Genomic DNA, 16,141 nt, shown 5'->3' with positions numbered 1-16,141 from the left:
TGAACAAAAGATGACCTCGGGAGGTTGTGAAACTTTTTGTAAATATAAGATTTTTCAGTAAACTGACAACAACTTAATGTAAGCTTGAATGAAAATAGTAAACAAAATGTCAGAACAATGAAGCAAACTGCTCAGTTTATGTTTTAGAATTATGATGTGATAAAATTAAAAAGTTTAACGATTTGCTTTCAATAAAATAGAATGTATAAAATGTCAATAAATAAATGTATTGAAATATGAATATCATTTTTTTCATTTTTTCTCGAATTTTATGTTAGAAGGTTTTATTTATAAATGAGTAATGTTTAATGTGCATTTCCCGAAAAAGTTTTTAAAGGTGAATCAGGCATACATCTTTGTATGGGACACAATTACGTGTGCAGTTCTGTTAGACATTGAATTATGTCTACTGTCCCTTTTTGCATTGATTCCAATGGAATGAAGACTTGTTTTTGCTTTTATTAAAACATCTTAATTTTACCATATAAAGTTTCACAATTTGAATATAATCTTGGTAATTATCATTTCCCTCTCCTGCCTTTGCTCGTAAGTAACAAATATTCTTGCGTTTTATAATCATTATTCATGTCTACGATAGCAATATATCTTATTATCCCCCCTCCTTTGCCCCTGAATTCTTTGTTTTGATCTCCTCCCACTGCAGTACACAGATTTGACGCATCAGATATGGCGGTTCCTGGTCTATAGATTTCTTGACTAAAAGCATAATGAGTACTCAACAGTATTGTACAGATTGACCCAGTGACCAGTGTACACATCGTACTCACTGTACAGTTCAGTTTATGTTTACAATATTTTAAAATGATTTTCTTAGTCTTCGTGATATCAGTATTTACAGGCAATGTTAATCAAATTGTCTTACTATTGAAATGAAAACAGACAATCGATACACTCTATCCTAGGAATCCTAGAGAACGATTTTTGGACCCCTACCCCTACTCTCCTCCCCCCTTCTCTCAATTTTGTACATGGATCTCATATGTATGTAACATGGATATAATTGATGTTGTAGCCGCAGCGCCCGGCTCCATAGTCTGTCCTAGCCGCGGCGCTCGGTCCCCTAGCCTGTCCTAGCCGCAGCGCTCGGCCCCCTAGCCTGTCCTAGCCGCATGCGCTCGGCCCCCTAGCCTGTCCAAGCCGCAGCGCTCGGCCAAGAAATTTTCTCAACAAAACCTAACCATAAAATAATAAAAAAAAATAATAATTTTGCTGAAAAGTAAGTGGTCATGTACAAAATTGATAAGGAGGGGGGTCCAAAAATCGTTCTCTAGAACAGACCCCTGTTAATATTTAATTTAATATCAATTATAGATTAGAATTGCAATGACAAAATTCAAAGTACAGTCACCTCTTTTGATTTCATAAGAACATTTTTCTACATAAAGGGTTTACTAATTAACCACACAAAGTGATCATTTTTTTATTTGTAAATGGTATATGGCAAATTGAAAGATTAAAAATGTACCAATCTAATGTATCAATCTAATGTACCAATCTAATGTACCAATCTGAAGGTTTTCACATGACTTTGATAGTTTTATATCACTCATTGGTGTTCTTTATCGATTTTTAACTAAAATGACCTAAAGTGGACATGCTGGCCAGTAAACGCCTACAAAAATAATTTCTCGTAACTTTATTCAGGGTTAATCATGTTTTTTTTCTCTTGGCAGCCATGTCCTTAAAAATACTCAGAAAGTTCTCAAAGCCAAACTTTTGCCATATTGGTGGTTGAAAGATAATAATCCAGCCTGGAGTTGAAAATCTCTTTTTCACTATTCAGGAGATTTCAACACCTTTTGATTTTAGTTTGTTCATCTGTATTTTCTGGTGCCCAGTATTTTAAGTATGGCTTGAATCTAGTATTTTAAATGTTTGCCACAATTAAATTGAAAATACAAACTCACAATATTCAATGATTATTCTCATGCGCATGTTTTTAATTATCAAATTCATCACCCAACCAATTTTTTTTAAATTTAATGGTTTTCTTTACTCCTAAGATCGTCAAAACAGAATACTTTTCAAGCGATCTTCATTTTTTTTGGTATTAAATATGACAAAAAAGGGTTTCGACCAGTGTACCATCACTGGCTTAATTACTATTTTGTATTCAAGCCTTTCCAAGGTGGTTTAAGGTGTTTTTGTCATTATTTTTTCCATCAATTAGTCTTAAAGCATCCTGTCCCATTTTGTTGTTTAATTTTGAATTCTACCATCTTGTGTTTTTTTTAGTAACACCTTTTATATATAATTAACAAACTGCGGCCATTAATTTTCTCCGTACTGCACTTAAACAAACTAGAAAACTATCAAGATTTGTTGTACAGGCATTAAGTGAACCCTCAGTCTTATATTCAAGATCACTTACATGATTTCCAAACCAGTTTTTAATTAAAATTAACCAAATTGACATTGCTACGATTACAGCTGATGAAGTTTTTTCCAAATTCAGATCTGTGGCAGGTGTGGGAACATTTTCAGAAAAGGTATTTACATTTTTTCATTTCCGCCTTTCGCAACCTTGAAAGCAAGAGCGTATTTTTATGGTGGGGGGGGGGGGGAAATCCATATCATAAGAATATCCTAATCCCCTTTTTAATCAAAAGAACTTAAATAGCTGTAAATTTTCCCTTAGAATCCCTAGTAACATATTTCCGCCATCCCCTAACACTTCTCATGCAAGTATAAAAACATCTTGTTATAAACGCCCCTAGCTTGAATGACATATTATAATCATTAAGTAGACCTATTAAAAATATTGTATAATTAAAGATGTGCATCATTTTGAGGTCCGTTTTTATATGTTAAAGTTTTTTTTTACTTCCAAGAGGCTTCACATGAGTTTGAGAAGTTTCACCTATTTCAAAATTTAGGGGCGTACTCAGGAAGTTTTCCAGGGGTGGGGGGGTTTCTCCAGAGAACTTGATTTTACTGGTCCAGGGGAAGGTACTGACTACTGAGCTCCAATAGCCCCCCCCCCCCTGAATATGCCTCTGTCAAAATTGTATACTTAATAAGGTTGATTTCATTTCAGTCTGAACAAATTTTAATCTGACCTAAACATTTTTTTCTATGATTAAATCGTTATTATAAATTGATATGAAAAATATGGTTATAATATCTTTAGTATTTTGCGTAATGTAATAAAAACAAACTTACAGTAAATCTCATTTTGCTCAGTGGCAAAATGATATCTTTGATTTTTATATAGCCTCTTTAAACCGAAAAAAACGGACCTCGTCCTCAACACGATACCCGTCAGAAATTAATAAAACTGAATCCTATTTTAATATTGCGTGCTAGATAAGTTTGCTTTTATTACAATATGCAATATTTTTACTCTGACCAAAGATATTAACCAAAACGATTTTTTAAAACGCGTTTTTCGTCTAGACAATAATGATATTTAAGCAAACTTACAGATAATTCAATTTTGCAACTTTTGTGCACCAATTTTAATGTCAAAAAAACCATAAATCTCTGGAAACGGACCTCAATTAACGATGCCCAATTGCCCATGTGATTCCTCTAGGTCTTGAATCCTGGAGAAAGACGATATTTATTCCACTCTGGGAAGACGGTTGCGGATCTGATATTGGATTCACATAATCAGATTTTAACTTGCCTCCTCGTAAAAAAGAACGAGTAAACAAACTTATTTTTCTATATACAGCTAGGGGTTTATATATGTTTTCATAACTATTTACATCTTTTCCTTCTCAATATACAGCTAGAGGGTTGTATATGTTTTCATAACTATCTCCATCTCAATAAATGCCAAATTTTCTTAAAAAACGTCTACGTCTTTTATTTTCAGCATGAAATGGGTGAAAGGGCAAAACTTAAGAAAAAATAAAAACAAACATAAATTAACTTTTTCATGAAAGCGAGGCACGAGTGGTGGAAGAAAAGCTTCAAATGTTCAAACAAATTGGCAGGTACTTCAATTTTAACAGAATAAAGTTTAAACCTACCTCCCCCCCCCCCCCCTCTTATCCTGGATAGTGCACGGTAAACCTACCTACCCCCCCCCTCTTATCCTGGATAGTGCACGGTAAAAGCTAAAAAGTAGACATTGAGGCAGCTTGTCCGAGGACTAATGGAGTTGGTGTAAAATTCAAGAGGTTTAACAGTTTTTGGAAAAATTTTAAACCATTATTTTGCTGCTTATTTTTTAACTGCAATCTTTCTAAGATGGCAGCACAGGTGTAAATTATAGGCAATTTTTTTAATTTCGAATATTTGGGTATCTGAACAACAAACAGTCTATTTTTTAAGCATTTAGCTAGGTCACAAGTCGAGTCTAAAAATTTAACTATTTTAAGTGGAGTAAAATGAAGTTAGGAAAGTTATATGCTTGATCTGATAAAACTACCTGAATTTGAAGTGAAGGTAGTAAAGCTAAAGCTAATGGATATGCTTGATCTGATAAAACTATCTGAATTCGAAGTGAAGGTAGTAAAGCTAAAGCTGATGATATGCTAGATCTGATAAAACTATCTGAATTCTAGTGAAGTGAAGGTAGTAAAGCTAAAGCTGATGGATATGCTTGATCTGATAAAACTATCTGAATATAAAGTAAAGGTAGTAAAGCTTAAGCTGATGGATATGCTAGATCTGATAAAACTATCTGAATATAAAGTATAGGTAGTAAAGCTAAATCTAATTGATATGCTTGATCTGATAAAACTATCTGAATTTGAAGTGAAGGTAGTAAAGCTAAAGCTGATGGATATGCTTGATCTGATAAAACTATCTAATTCTAATGAAGTGAAGGTAGTAAAGCTTAAGCTGATGGATATGCTAGATCTGATAAAACTATCTGAATTCTAGTGATGTGAAAGTAGTAAAGCTAAAGCTGATGGATATGCTAGATCTGATAAAAAGATGTAATTTTCACCCGTCAGCGCATAAAATACAACTGGAGGAGAAAAAAGATTCCCAGGTAAAAATCTGCAAGGATTTGATAAAAAGTACTTTAAAACAAAGTTAACTCAATTAACTGATAACTCGCCATCAATTCAGATTTTCTAATCCTAAATCTTTGAAATATAATGTCGTAAACAAAGCTTCGATATTAATTCTACTGGATCAAAGAAGTATCAAAGGTGTATAACACCAAGTTAAAAAGATATAAGGATGAGAAAATTTGAGTTTGTGGCGAGTAATCAGTCCCTTTGAATAATTGTTAAATATGTTTGTTAGGATGAGAATAAGCAAGATTTCTCTCCTTCTTCCTTTTTTCACTCAGCTTCAAGCGGTATTATTCCAAAAACTTTGTAAGTTTTTCTTATCATACAACCAACCAACATTTTCAAATGCAAATCAAATGTTTTAAGTCTGAAAAAAACTTTTCAAGATCACGCTCGACTGTCTTTGAAGAAATTTGAAAATAATTTACAGATATTTTCAAACAAACAATCAAAACCAGAAAATCTATATCTCAATGTAGGTTTGCCTCGTCTGTTTGTTTGTTTGTTAGTTCGCTGGTTTGTATTCAGCAAACGTAAAACCGACTGAATTGATCAGACTTTTTTTTTGGCATTGACCACAGGGAAGGTTTAAGGCTTTTCGAAATAAAAAAGATTCAACGCTTTTAGTTAAAAAATTTTATTTTTAAAAATCCACTAAATAAAACAGAAAAATATACTATGTTTCATCTTCTTATTTTTAATAATACTTAGAAAAAAGCGGTTGCAATTAAGGAAACAAGGGGTGCAAAGTATCCTGGAATATAAAATACTAGCCTTAGAGGGCGCGAAGCGCCCATCTTCTAAATTAATTGTGAACATGTTCTCTTTGTGTACATCGTAAAACAAAACAAAAATAATTCGCGGATTTTCACAAAAATTTCGTGAATTTTCAAAATTTTCAAAATTTTAATGACGATCGAATTTTTATGGAGACAAATATTTAAAAATTCAGTCATTCATAAACCTTCCCTGGGGTCCCTAGATGTCCCACAAAAAATTTGGGCCCGATCGGTTCAGCCGTTTTGACGTTTATTGGATACAAACAGACAGACAGACAAACAGACAGACAGACAGACAGACAAACAGACAGACAAGCCAAATTTATATATAGATATAAAACAATCTGTTATAACTGTAGGTGGTGCGGTGCAGGAAATATTGCAAAACATTTCAATCATCTTGGTCCAGACTTTCAGCTAGACAGGTGAAATCAAATATAGCATCTTGGTCCAGACTTCAGCTAGACAGGTAGAAATCAAATATAGCATATTGGGTCAAATTTATAAAAATAAAATAAAAACACTGCAACAAGTGTTAAGAAAATTTAAAAAAAGGAAATAAGTAAACCATAAAAAATTCTCAAGATGTTGTCGGCAGCATGATTTTTGTCCATATGATTTACCACGACTCTCTACAAGAAACCCTACACCATACACACAGGTTCTAACATTTATTATTGTTTTTGTCTTTTTATAGCAACAGTAAGCTTAATTTCAAGGGACCCTCCAGTAAAGATTGCAAAGCCCGACTTTCAACGATACACTTTAAAATCAATATAATGGAAGATATTGTCATTTTTATAGGTCTATAAAGTGCTTAATTCTTTTTAATTTCTATATGTTTTCCTAGAGTGGAAATGCACAATTCACTATTGTAAAGAAACCACAATTGAAAATTATCACTCTTCAAAATTATAAACATTGATTTCTAATTCATATTTGATCATGTCAAAACTTTTAGAGGAAAATTAAGCATTGCCATCTTTGCATGGAAGGTCCCAATAGAACAATTTTTTACAAAAGTAGATTAAGAGTCAATTTTCTGTTATGAAATTTTATTGGAAAAATTGTGTTCTATAGCATTATCATATCTTATATTTTTATTAAAAATACATATTCACAATAAGTCATTTTAACTCTTCAATTCAACCATTTAGTGTTTCTGTAAATGTGATGAGTTGTTCTACAATTGTTTGAAGGATGTCGGAAGTACATCCGCTGATGATGTCGGGAAGGTGAAATACTATTTTTAATATTTTTAGTAAATATTCTCTTTTTTTCTGGATGCAATGATTTTTTTAACTCATAAGTGATCTAAATAGTTTTCTTTTAATCCTGTTTTTACTATTTAATCCTGTTAACTATTGTTGAACTCTTCTGTTAATCCTGTTGTTACTATTTAATCCTGTTACTATTGTTTAACTCTTCTTTTAATCCTGTTGTTACTATTTAATCCTGTTACTATTGTTGAACTCTTCTTTTAATCATGTTGTTACTATTGAATCCTGTTACTATTGTTTAACTCTTCTTTTAATCCTGTTGTTACTATTTAATCCTGTTACTATTGTTGAACTCTTCTTTTAATCCTGTTGTTACTATTGAATCCTGTTACTATTGTTTAACTCTTCTTTTAATCATGTTGTTGATATTTAATTTGAAAGTTCCGCAATCTGAGGAGAGGTCCATGAGAGGCCCCCAGTCCATTGGGATTCCGCCAAATGTTGAAGAAATCTCAACTTTAACCCCCCAAAAGAAGAGAAAGACACGCTCTCAATCTTTAGTATCATCCCCCATTCCTCAGCTGGACGGGAATAATAAACATGCAAGCTCCTAGTCTGAAACTGAACCTGATCCAGAGCCTAAAACCCAACCTAACCCTAACCCCGGTGATTCTGAGGAGTCTGACACTGAATCCGAGCCCAGTCCTATATCTAAATCTGATCCATTACCCCGTCAAATATGGATAACCCTATGTCTGGATATTGCGAGGACAAGAAGTGCCGGTTATGTCCAGTTAAATCAACTGAAAAAGTGGGAAACTACTATGCATGTTTCACAAATAGTTCATTAAAGTGCTGTTGCCAGGCTCTACACTGGCATTCTAAAACGAAAATCTGCCTGACGTATAATGATATACAAAATCTATAAAAATAGATAATGTACTGAATCCTTTTAATTGATAAGAATAGTAAAAATGTTTAAAAACCAAACATAAAATGTATATGTAATCGTACAAATCTTAATCAATAATGTTTGCATTTAATTTTTTACTGAATAAAAATATTTTGATTTAAAAATATTTAATTCTGTTAATATTGTTTAACTTTCTTTTAATCCTGTTGTTAATATTTAATCCTTTTACTTTTGTTTAACTCTTCTTTTAATCCTGTTGTTACTATTTACCACCCTTGAGAAGTACTGCTGTATTAGTTATTAGTTGGTTTATGTTTTGTTTTAGATGTTCTTTAACATTGTGAAAATGCGCTGTGTAGATTTCGTACAGCCAAAGAAGTAAGTTGATTCATAGAAATAAAAATTTGGATAAAAAAAATTATACTTTTTTAAACTTAAAAGTTTAAGGTAGCATATTATAATTAAACTTGTTTCTTTTATATTTGTGCTCATAAAGTGTACTATATAAAGCTTTCCTGTTTAGAACTTGAAGAGCAAAATCATGGCTTGTATTACTTTATATAAATACTAGCTTGGTTACCAATCTTTCCCTTACAACTAAATTTTCCTTATGAAAGTTCCTTCTCAACTTGAAACCAAGATAAAAAATTCCCAAAAAGTTCTACCGAGTTTCTTAATTAAATAAGAGGCAAATCGGTCTAAGGGATGATGAGATATGTCATCCAAACAAACAGAGGGACAACCCGATATTACTTCTGAAATTGGATTAAAATTGTGTTCTAGATGTTCAGAGTGGAGGGATGATGATGGGTAAGCTATTTTATTATCAAAAAACACCAAGGCTCCTCAATGGTTCAGGGGGAAGGAATTTTTCAGGGGTGAGCAAGTGCTTTAATGCTCATTGCTCACATCCGCCCCTGGAGCTTTATAAATGTACTAGCTTGGGAACCCAGCGTTGTCAACTCACTCAACTTCAAAGTTTAACACCAGGCTAAGAACATTCCTGTCGTTCTTCCGAGTTTACCAATAAAACTTAAAGGCAATTAGGTTCAGGGGTACGTGCGTTATAATAGAACATCCAAATAGACAAACAAACGGAGATTACTAATAAATATAGATTTGACTAACAATAAAATCTTTGTAAAAAAGTTGTTTAATCTTGTCTGATCTTGACTAGGTGTATAGAGTGGGAAGAGGATCAAGAATCAATGCCGGAATTAGGTGACAGCTTTACAGTGTGACCCATAAAACTGTGGAATAGAAAGACGACATTTCAAAAATCAGAAGTGTATTTGATATTGCTAATGCTGTGAAGCTAACAGCTCTACTTGTCGCTTAAAAATCAACTTATAAAGCCAATTGTTTCTGTCTGCACTGCACAATTGTACTTTGTTTATGTTCATTGAAATCAGTCATAACTTGACTGAGTCAGTTTTATTTTTTACATTTTTAGGGGTCCAACCTCACTGTAAAGCTTTATCAATCATAATAGTAAAGTCAGGATTTTAAAAGATTTAAGGAATCCTTGTTGCATTATAAGCCCTTAAAAATTTGCATTACTTTTCATAAAAATTGCATATTTAGAATACATTTTTTAAAACTATTAAAGAAATTTGAAAAACTCTAAATATAATTTACTTAATAACATTTCATGAAGTGATTTTTATAAGTAAAGCTAGTTTAAGTTGGTTTGGTTTGGTCAAACTAATTTTCCTAAAGACCATTGGTTCTTCTCAAAATAATTGTCCATAAATATAAATGACAATTAAGATTTTCTTGGTTCACTTTTGAAACCTCAGAATCGACAGATTCATGTTCAGAGATATCAATCGAATTAAAAAAAATCGTTTATTTTAATTTAGTTGTTGTACAGCCTGCTGATCGGTATTAGACCAGAGGTTATCGACAAAGAATTGGATGCTTGATTTACACCGTTTTTATTTCTAAAGAAATAAATGTTGAGAATAAATGTCGTCTTTGAGTTAATCGTTTTCTAAATAATAACTCAGGTTCTCATTTTGCAATATATACAATATACAATATATTATACAATATCACGTTTTTATAGTACATATAGATAGATCTTTGTTAGGGGAAGGTACAATTCTATTTTAAAACGGGAGAAAGAGAAATAAGAACCACTCCCCTGGTTGTGTGTCGCTTACAGTATTAGCCAAGGTTGTATATTAGGTTGAATACTCTGGATGCGCTCTAATTTAGGTGAAAACGACTTTCATAGCAATTTAAACTTTAATACCTAATATGACATCACTGATACTTAAGTAACAATCATCCCATTAAACAAATATTGATTGTGATAACAAGTTTAAAGCTAAAAAATGCATTTATAATTCAACTTTTCAATTTTTGAGTTGGTTTAAATTTAGTGAGCGGCAAAATTTATTATTATTCAAATTAAGCAGTGACGTCATATTAGGGGTATTAGTGTTCATTGCTATACAAGTCGTCTTTACTTACATTGGAGCGCATCTAACCTTATTATACAACCTTGGTATTAACCAGCATCAAAAATGCTCAACAAGTTAAAGATTCTGAAATATCTATCTTCAGATTGAGCACGTGTGTATAAACTTTATGATGTGTTTACACATTGTTACTATACAGAGAAATATTTCGTTAAAACCCTGATATTTTTTACATTAACGAGTTTTTTTACTCAAAAACTTCTTTCTGTAAAGTTCTTCAAAAAAATAGAATTATTATCTTGTTTCAGCAAACGTATCTCTGTTTTATTTTTGGCTAGCATTGGACCGGAATTGGCTGTTTACTATACATAGAAAGAATTTAATTTTGGGATCGTCGTATTTTAAGAGTTCCATGTCTTCTATTCAGTCATCATTTGCGGTTAATCCTGAAGATACCATTTGAGAATGAGAATACCATGGTAGTTCGTCTGCAGTTTCTTTTAATATCCTCAAAATTAAATATAAAACTTACCCAATTTACTCTCTTAAATCCTCTAACAGCCATTTTTGTAAACATCGTCACTGAAGTGGAAAGAAAATCCTCAAGTTTAATAAAACTGAAGTAGTTCACTAATTCACATTTGAATTAAGAATTTTACTATTCATCTATTCTTTTTTAATATAAAAAAGAAATTTGTTAAATTTTTCAATAATGTTGGTCTTGGCTGTTAGAGTACTGTTTTGTTTCAAAGGGAATGTAAAGGTAAAATGAAATGGGGTATAGGTTGAAACCTGAGAATCTCAGGAGTTGAACGATACCTATAAGGCATCTATCTGATGTTCCTGTCTCGAGAAATCAACATAAAACTACATCAAAATTATACCAAAACGTATATATGCAAAATATACGTCCGTATCACGTGACCAGAACTCCCTCCAATGAAAGTGCAGTATACTGGTCACGTGATACAGATGGAGGCACATGACAATAATACTGCACTGCCATTGGTCGAAGTGCCGGTGACATGGTCTGGACGTATAAATAATAATAATTATATCTGTTAAAATTTAAAAATCTTAAATTCAAATAATAATAGAAGTACACCTGAGTTTCTCAGACTCCTCTGGGATATCGTCGTTTTCAGAGATTGGTTGCATATTTGTTGAATATGATCTGTTAAATATTACGAATCTTGTACAAAATCTTACATAAGTTTTGGTATAATTTTCACAAAGTTTTATAAATCTATTTCTCGAGACAAGAACATCATATAGATGTCTTATAGGTCTCAATCAGCTCCTGAAATTCTCAGGTTTCAGCCTATACACCCCCTTTCATTTTCCCTTTGCAGTCCCTTTAAGGTTGAAAATACACGTGAAGTTTTAATCAAATTTGATTATTTTACATTTTTGACTGACATATAGAGTATTAAATTGGGATTGTTAATGAATCAATTCCAGTTATATATATATATATATATATATTCACTGCAAACGCTATAAGGTTGGAATGATACTGATAAACTCCAGATAAGAATTAGGGTTCAAAGATCACTAGCTAAATAGAATAGATCTTAAATTACCACGAGACTTCAGAGACAATCTTTATTCAAACTTGTTTCTTAAAGGGAATAATGGCGTAATTTCAAGTAACCTTCAAGCAAAAATGGCAATGCCTACTTTACAAAGGTACCCTTGTAAAGTTAATCTAATCAAAAATATGGATGATAATGTCGTTTTCCTGACTAAAAAGTGTTTAAATCTGATGGTTTCTCCTTTAAATGAAAATAATCACTTTAAAGAAACAAAAACGCGAATACCTAACTCATCCTTAATCGAACAAAGCTTTTAAGGGTACCGTTGTAAACAAAGAGAATAGAATATATATTAGAGAGGAATTTATTAGAAAAAAGTGTAAAACTGCCATTTTGTTGTACTGTTTCCATACTGCAGGTGTACTTCACATATTTATCTTTTGGGCCCTGGAATATCATTTTATAAAAAATCTAAAATTAATGTTTAAAGAAAACCAAATTATGAAATAGGCTGGTTACATAATTGACCAATGATCATTTCACATGGACTATATGCCTTTCACTTTACAAACAATGATTTTCCGTTATAACTATAAATCAAATGATGGTTTTTATTCACCTAATTCATTATAAAGTTTATTTAACAGCTTTAAAAATTTAGAAATTAAAATGAATAGTCTAGGGAACATACTGTATTAATGTACTCTACTGCATATAATTTGTGAACATTTACATGATTTGTACACTTTGAACTCCCTTTCAGACTGAAAGGGACTGAAAAAATTCATACCGAGAGATTCTTTTAATTCCTCTCTAATATATATTCTATTCTCTATGGTTGTAAACCGGGCATTACCACCTTTCTAATGTAGAGGGTCGCTTTTAATCTTATGGTTCCCTCTAACTGTAACTTTCTTTTTTCATAATAAAAAAATTAAATTTGAATTTCGATAATTTACAGAAATCTGATAATTTACAGAAATCTGTCTGGTTGGGGGGGGGAGGGGGGGGGCTTAACCTTTTTTACATCCCAGGAGCTAAATTTGATTCTAATTCGACGTGTAGCTGAAAAAAATATTATATTTTAAAATTCATATTCTAGTAATTTGGAAGAACATGTTGGGAAAACAACATTTCTTGATTCGAGATATTTCTAAAAGAACAAAATAAAAAGACAGGTTCATGGCAGCTCAGAGTTAAAAACATGAGAATTGAAATGCAAACTTCAAATCCTTTTCACTTTCACTATTTATGAAAATGTGTAAATCTGAAGAGAAACTATGTAAATGAACGAACTATGAGGAGCAATGGCAACGATTTAACAGCTTAAAGGAATTTAAATTTTTGCCACAAACTCTGATTTTCTAATCCCTATATTTTTGCTACCCAAAGTCGTAGAAATTTATATTCTTATTTTGAAATATCAAAGATTTGCATCATCACACACTCCTCTGCTACTTTAGTAATTGTAAATTGGCGGTACAGTTCAAAGTAGGACTGCAAAGGTTGACCCAGCTCGGATGTTCCAATGTACACCGGTGGGACGTGATCATGTTGCAAAGACGTGGATAGAAAGTTTTACATAATTCTGTCATTTTTTTTCTTTAATTAAGTTAAACATTTATTGTGAGTCACTGTACAATGTACGTGTATGTTCTTTGTGTCCACGGCCCGCTTATAGATATGATTCTATCTATCTATCTACACTGAACTCGGCCACAGTACAAATTTTATTTTGGTAATTTTTTTCCATGGGCCTACCAGCTGATATAGCAAACCGGACCCTAGATTTGTTGTGTTTATTTTAGGGGCATATGATGTTTTTTTTTAATGTTTCTTTTATACAGTTTTTTATTTTTTTTTATTCAAAATATATTTTTTTTTTGTTTACAAAGAATTAATATCTGAAGGAAAGTTCAGGGTCCATAGAGTAGGAAAGTTGTACAGCTGTATTGATAAACAGTGGGCCCTGTGATGTATGAACATGAGGTACTGCAGTGTTATATCAAGTGAAAATAATAGTACTTGTCAAGATAAAATCTTTTTTTTCGTTCCCGAAAAAAGACCTAAGAGAAGTATGGTTTACAAGCCAACCTTCCTCCTGGAATCCGAAAAAATGGAGTGTGATATGCTCAGACCATTTTTCTCCTGATGACCTTAATAGGGTTTCTAAAAGACTACGACCTAGAGCCATACCATCCTCTAACCCCAAGTCATCAGCAATTCAAGGTAATATGTGATTCAATTTTTGTTTTAAAAAGTTCGATAAATGTAAACTTTTTTTGATTTTGACGAAAAATGTTATATTCATTTTTAAACTTCTTTAAAAATTAAAAGATTTGTGTGACTGTACAGTGTACATATAGGTATTAGGTAATTGAAAATTTAGAGGTGAAAAACTTGGACAAACGGTAAAATAAATGGGTTTTTCTTAGATATTTGAACAAATTTGAAAATTTGTGTGATTGTGCAAAGGGAGAGGGGTTATAGTAAAAACGGAAATTTGCAGGTCCAAAAGTGCGACAAACTGTAAAATATATGGGGTTTTCAAGGGCGTATACAGAATGAAATGTGGGGGGGGGGACAAAATTTGAACTGTAAATTCAAAATATTTGGCTTCTAGACGATCAGGCATACTTTTTTTATGGGTTATGATATTCATATTACGAAATTGTCTGTTATTGAAAATTTGTATCCATTCTTATATATTGTAATCTTCCTTTAAGAAATTCTTTTACTTTGCCCCCCCCCCTTGGAGCTCCTATGAGGGGTGGGGGCAAAGTTTAAACTGTAAGTTCAGAACATTCAGCTTCTTGGATATCAGGCAAAAGTCGCACAAGTATAAGATTGTTGAAATAAAACATCACATTTTAGCACAGGACTTTATTCAGTAAATTTTAACATCGATGTAGAAAAGTTAAAACCTGCAAAAATACAATAAATTACATAGAAAGGATAAAAGAAAATTAATTGAATATGAAAAAGTTTGTTTAAATTGCATTGATACAACAAATGACAATGAAGGAATTTTCTTATTATTTTATTCTGGTTAAGTGGCATTGTTTTCAAAGCAATTCAAAATAGGAAAGAATTTTAAATCAAAAATAATTAACTTATTTACATTAGCCGAAAAAAGCCATAAAAGTAGAGGTTTCTGGACATGTAGTCCAGTGTGAATGATGGCTTACATAATTCTGAAATATTGTAGGTTATAATCAAAAACAAATAATTTCAAAACATATTTAACTAACAAAGCAGTTCACTGTTCTGTTTGATAATGAGTGAATGAATGTTCACATGTGGATAGTTCCCACATGTTTAAAATGCCCATACAGTGGATGTTAAGTATACACCGGAAGGCCCAGGTAGTTAAGATTGGAGTAGGACGACCTTTGCTTTAATATTTTAACAAAGATACTTTAAAGGTACACACTACATGTACAGTCCAATCACCTTGTAATTGCTTACTTAAGTACTACTTTTTCTCTTCTTCAAGCTAAACTCTGTGAAATTAAAAGGGAAAATTAAGTTACAGCACTGCAATAATATGAATTTTTTTTCATAAACAGCAAACTATTTTTGTCCTGTTCTTCAGTCTTCATTCTTCAGTTTAAGATTCGAAAAGTGTGATAGCTCTGAGTTCCGGCCCCTTGACAGGTCTAGGGGGGAGATTTTTGAAGATTTCATTATCAAGATAAAGTTTAAAGCTTTTTCTAGATTTAAAAAGAATATTTTTTTCAGGTCATTCCTATGCAACCCAGGAGACCACACTTAATAGACTGTCTGCTGCAAACAACGATTTACAACAGCTTAACAACAAACTTCGAGTATGGAACACCAGGTTAAAGCAGAAAGTAAAATCATTGGAGGATGCCCTGGAGGTGGAGAATGTAAAATCTCAGAGAACCAAGATCCGAGTTCAGCTGTCCAAGTTGATCTTGTTCAAAAATCAGTAGGAAGGAAGAATCCCTCATTTTTGTTATCAATATTATATAAACAATATTTTTTTAAATAAAAAATTTGGCCTTTTTTGAATATATATTATAAGGGGAAAAAATAATTAGAACATAGATGACATTCTAATCTTTTTTACACTTGTCAGATTGGGAAAATTGATTTTGAATTTCCAATATTGATGAATGACTAAGTTGGAGTGTAACAAAAACTGGGCTTTCCAAAATGCGGTCTTCGTTTTTTTCTTCAAAATTGACGGAGATATTTAATCCTTTAAAATGTTATTGATTTTGCAGATTTGAATTTTAGAAATCCTG

At 32.0% G+C, this 16,141-nt stretch overlaps 2 protein-coding genes and 1 long non-coding RNA gene across 4 annotated transcripts in view; 2 read left to right on the top strand and 1 right to left on the bottom strand.

The window, feature by feature from the left end:
- LOC111706512 (protein NipSnap homolog 3A) overlaps positions 1-11,472 on the bottom strand; it is a 29,857-nt gene extending 18,385 nt beyond the window's left edge. The window contains exons 1-2 of the mRNA XM_023479407.1: positions 11,441-11,472; positions 10,868-10,952 (exon numbers count right to left, since the gene is read on the bottom strand). Coding sequence (XP_023335175.1) covers positions 10,868-10,912 — 45 coding nt within the window. The 5' untranslated portion in view covers positions 10,913-10,952; positions 11,441-11,472. The remainder of the gene's footprint in view (positions 1-10,867; positions 10,953-11,440) is intronic.
- On the top strand, positions 737-9,895 carry LOC111706510 (acidic phospholipase A2 PA4). Of its 2 annotated transcripts, XM_023479401.1 has the most exons (13): positions 737-859; positions 2,452-2,510; positions 3,557-3,669; positions 3,912-3,962; positions 4,858-4,969; positions 5,230-5,303; positions 6,136-6,201; positions 6,362-6,437; positions 6,934-7,011; positions 8,235-8,287; positions 8,693-8,719; positions 9,087-9,130; positions 9,772-9,895. In XM_023479401.1, exons 1-13 carry the CDS (start codon positions 823-825, stop codon positions 9,798-9,800), a joined length of 819 nt encoding a protein of 272 aa, XP_023335169.1. In that variant the 5' UTR covers positions 737-822; the 3' UTR covers positions 9,801-9,895. The 2 variants fall into 2 exon arrangements, with proteins under 2 accessions (XP_023335169.1, XP_023335170.1); XM_023479402.1 differs by lacking the exon at positions 3,557-3,669 and having other exon boundaries at positions 756-859.
- A 2,266-nt stretch (positions 11,473-13,738) lies between the features above and the next one.
- On the top strand, positions 13,739-15,902 carry LOC111706515 (uncharacterized). Its single transcript, XR_002766252.1, has 2 exons — positions 13,739-14,099; positions 15,612-15,902. It is a non-coding gene; the product is annotated as an uncharacterized LOC111706515 (long non-coding RNA).
- The last annotated feature ends 239 nt before the right edge of the window (positions 15,903-16,141 follow it).

This window comes from Eurytemora carolleeae, unplaced genomic scaffold (genome assembly GCF_000591075.1).
Source record: "Eurytemora carolleeae unplaced genomic scaffold, Eaff_2.0 scaffold736, whole genome shotgun sequence".
Lineage (NCBI taxonomy): Eukaryota > Metazoa > Arthropoda > Copepoda > Calanoida > Temoridae > Eurytemora > Eurytemora carolleeae.
The sequence above is the reverse complement of the archived record's forward strand: the minus strand, read 5'-3'. Positions and strand labels throughout refer to the sequence as shown.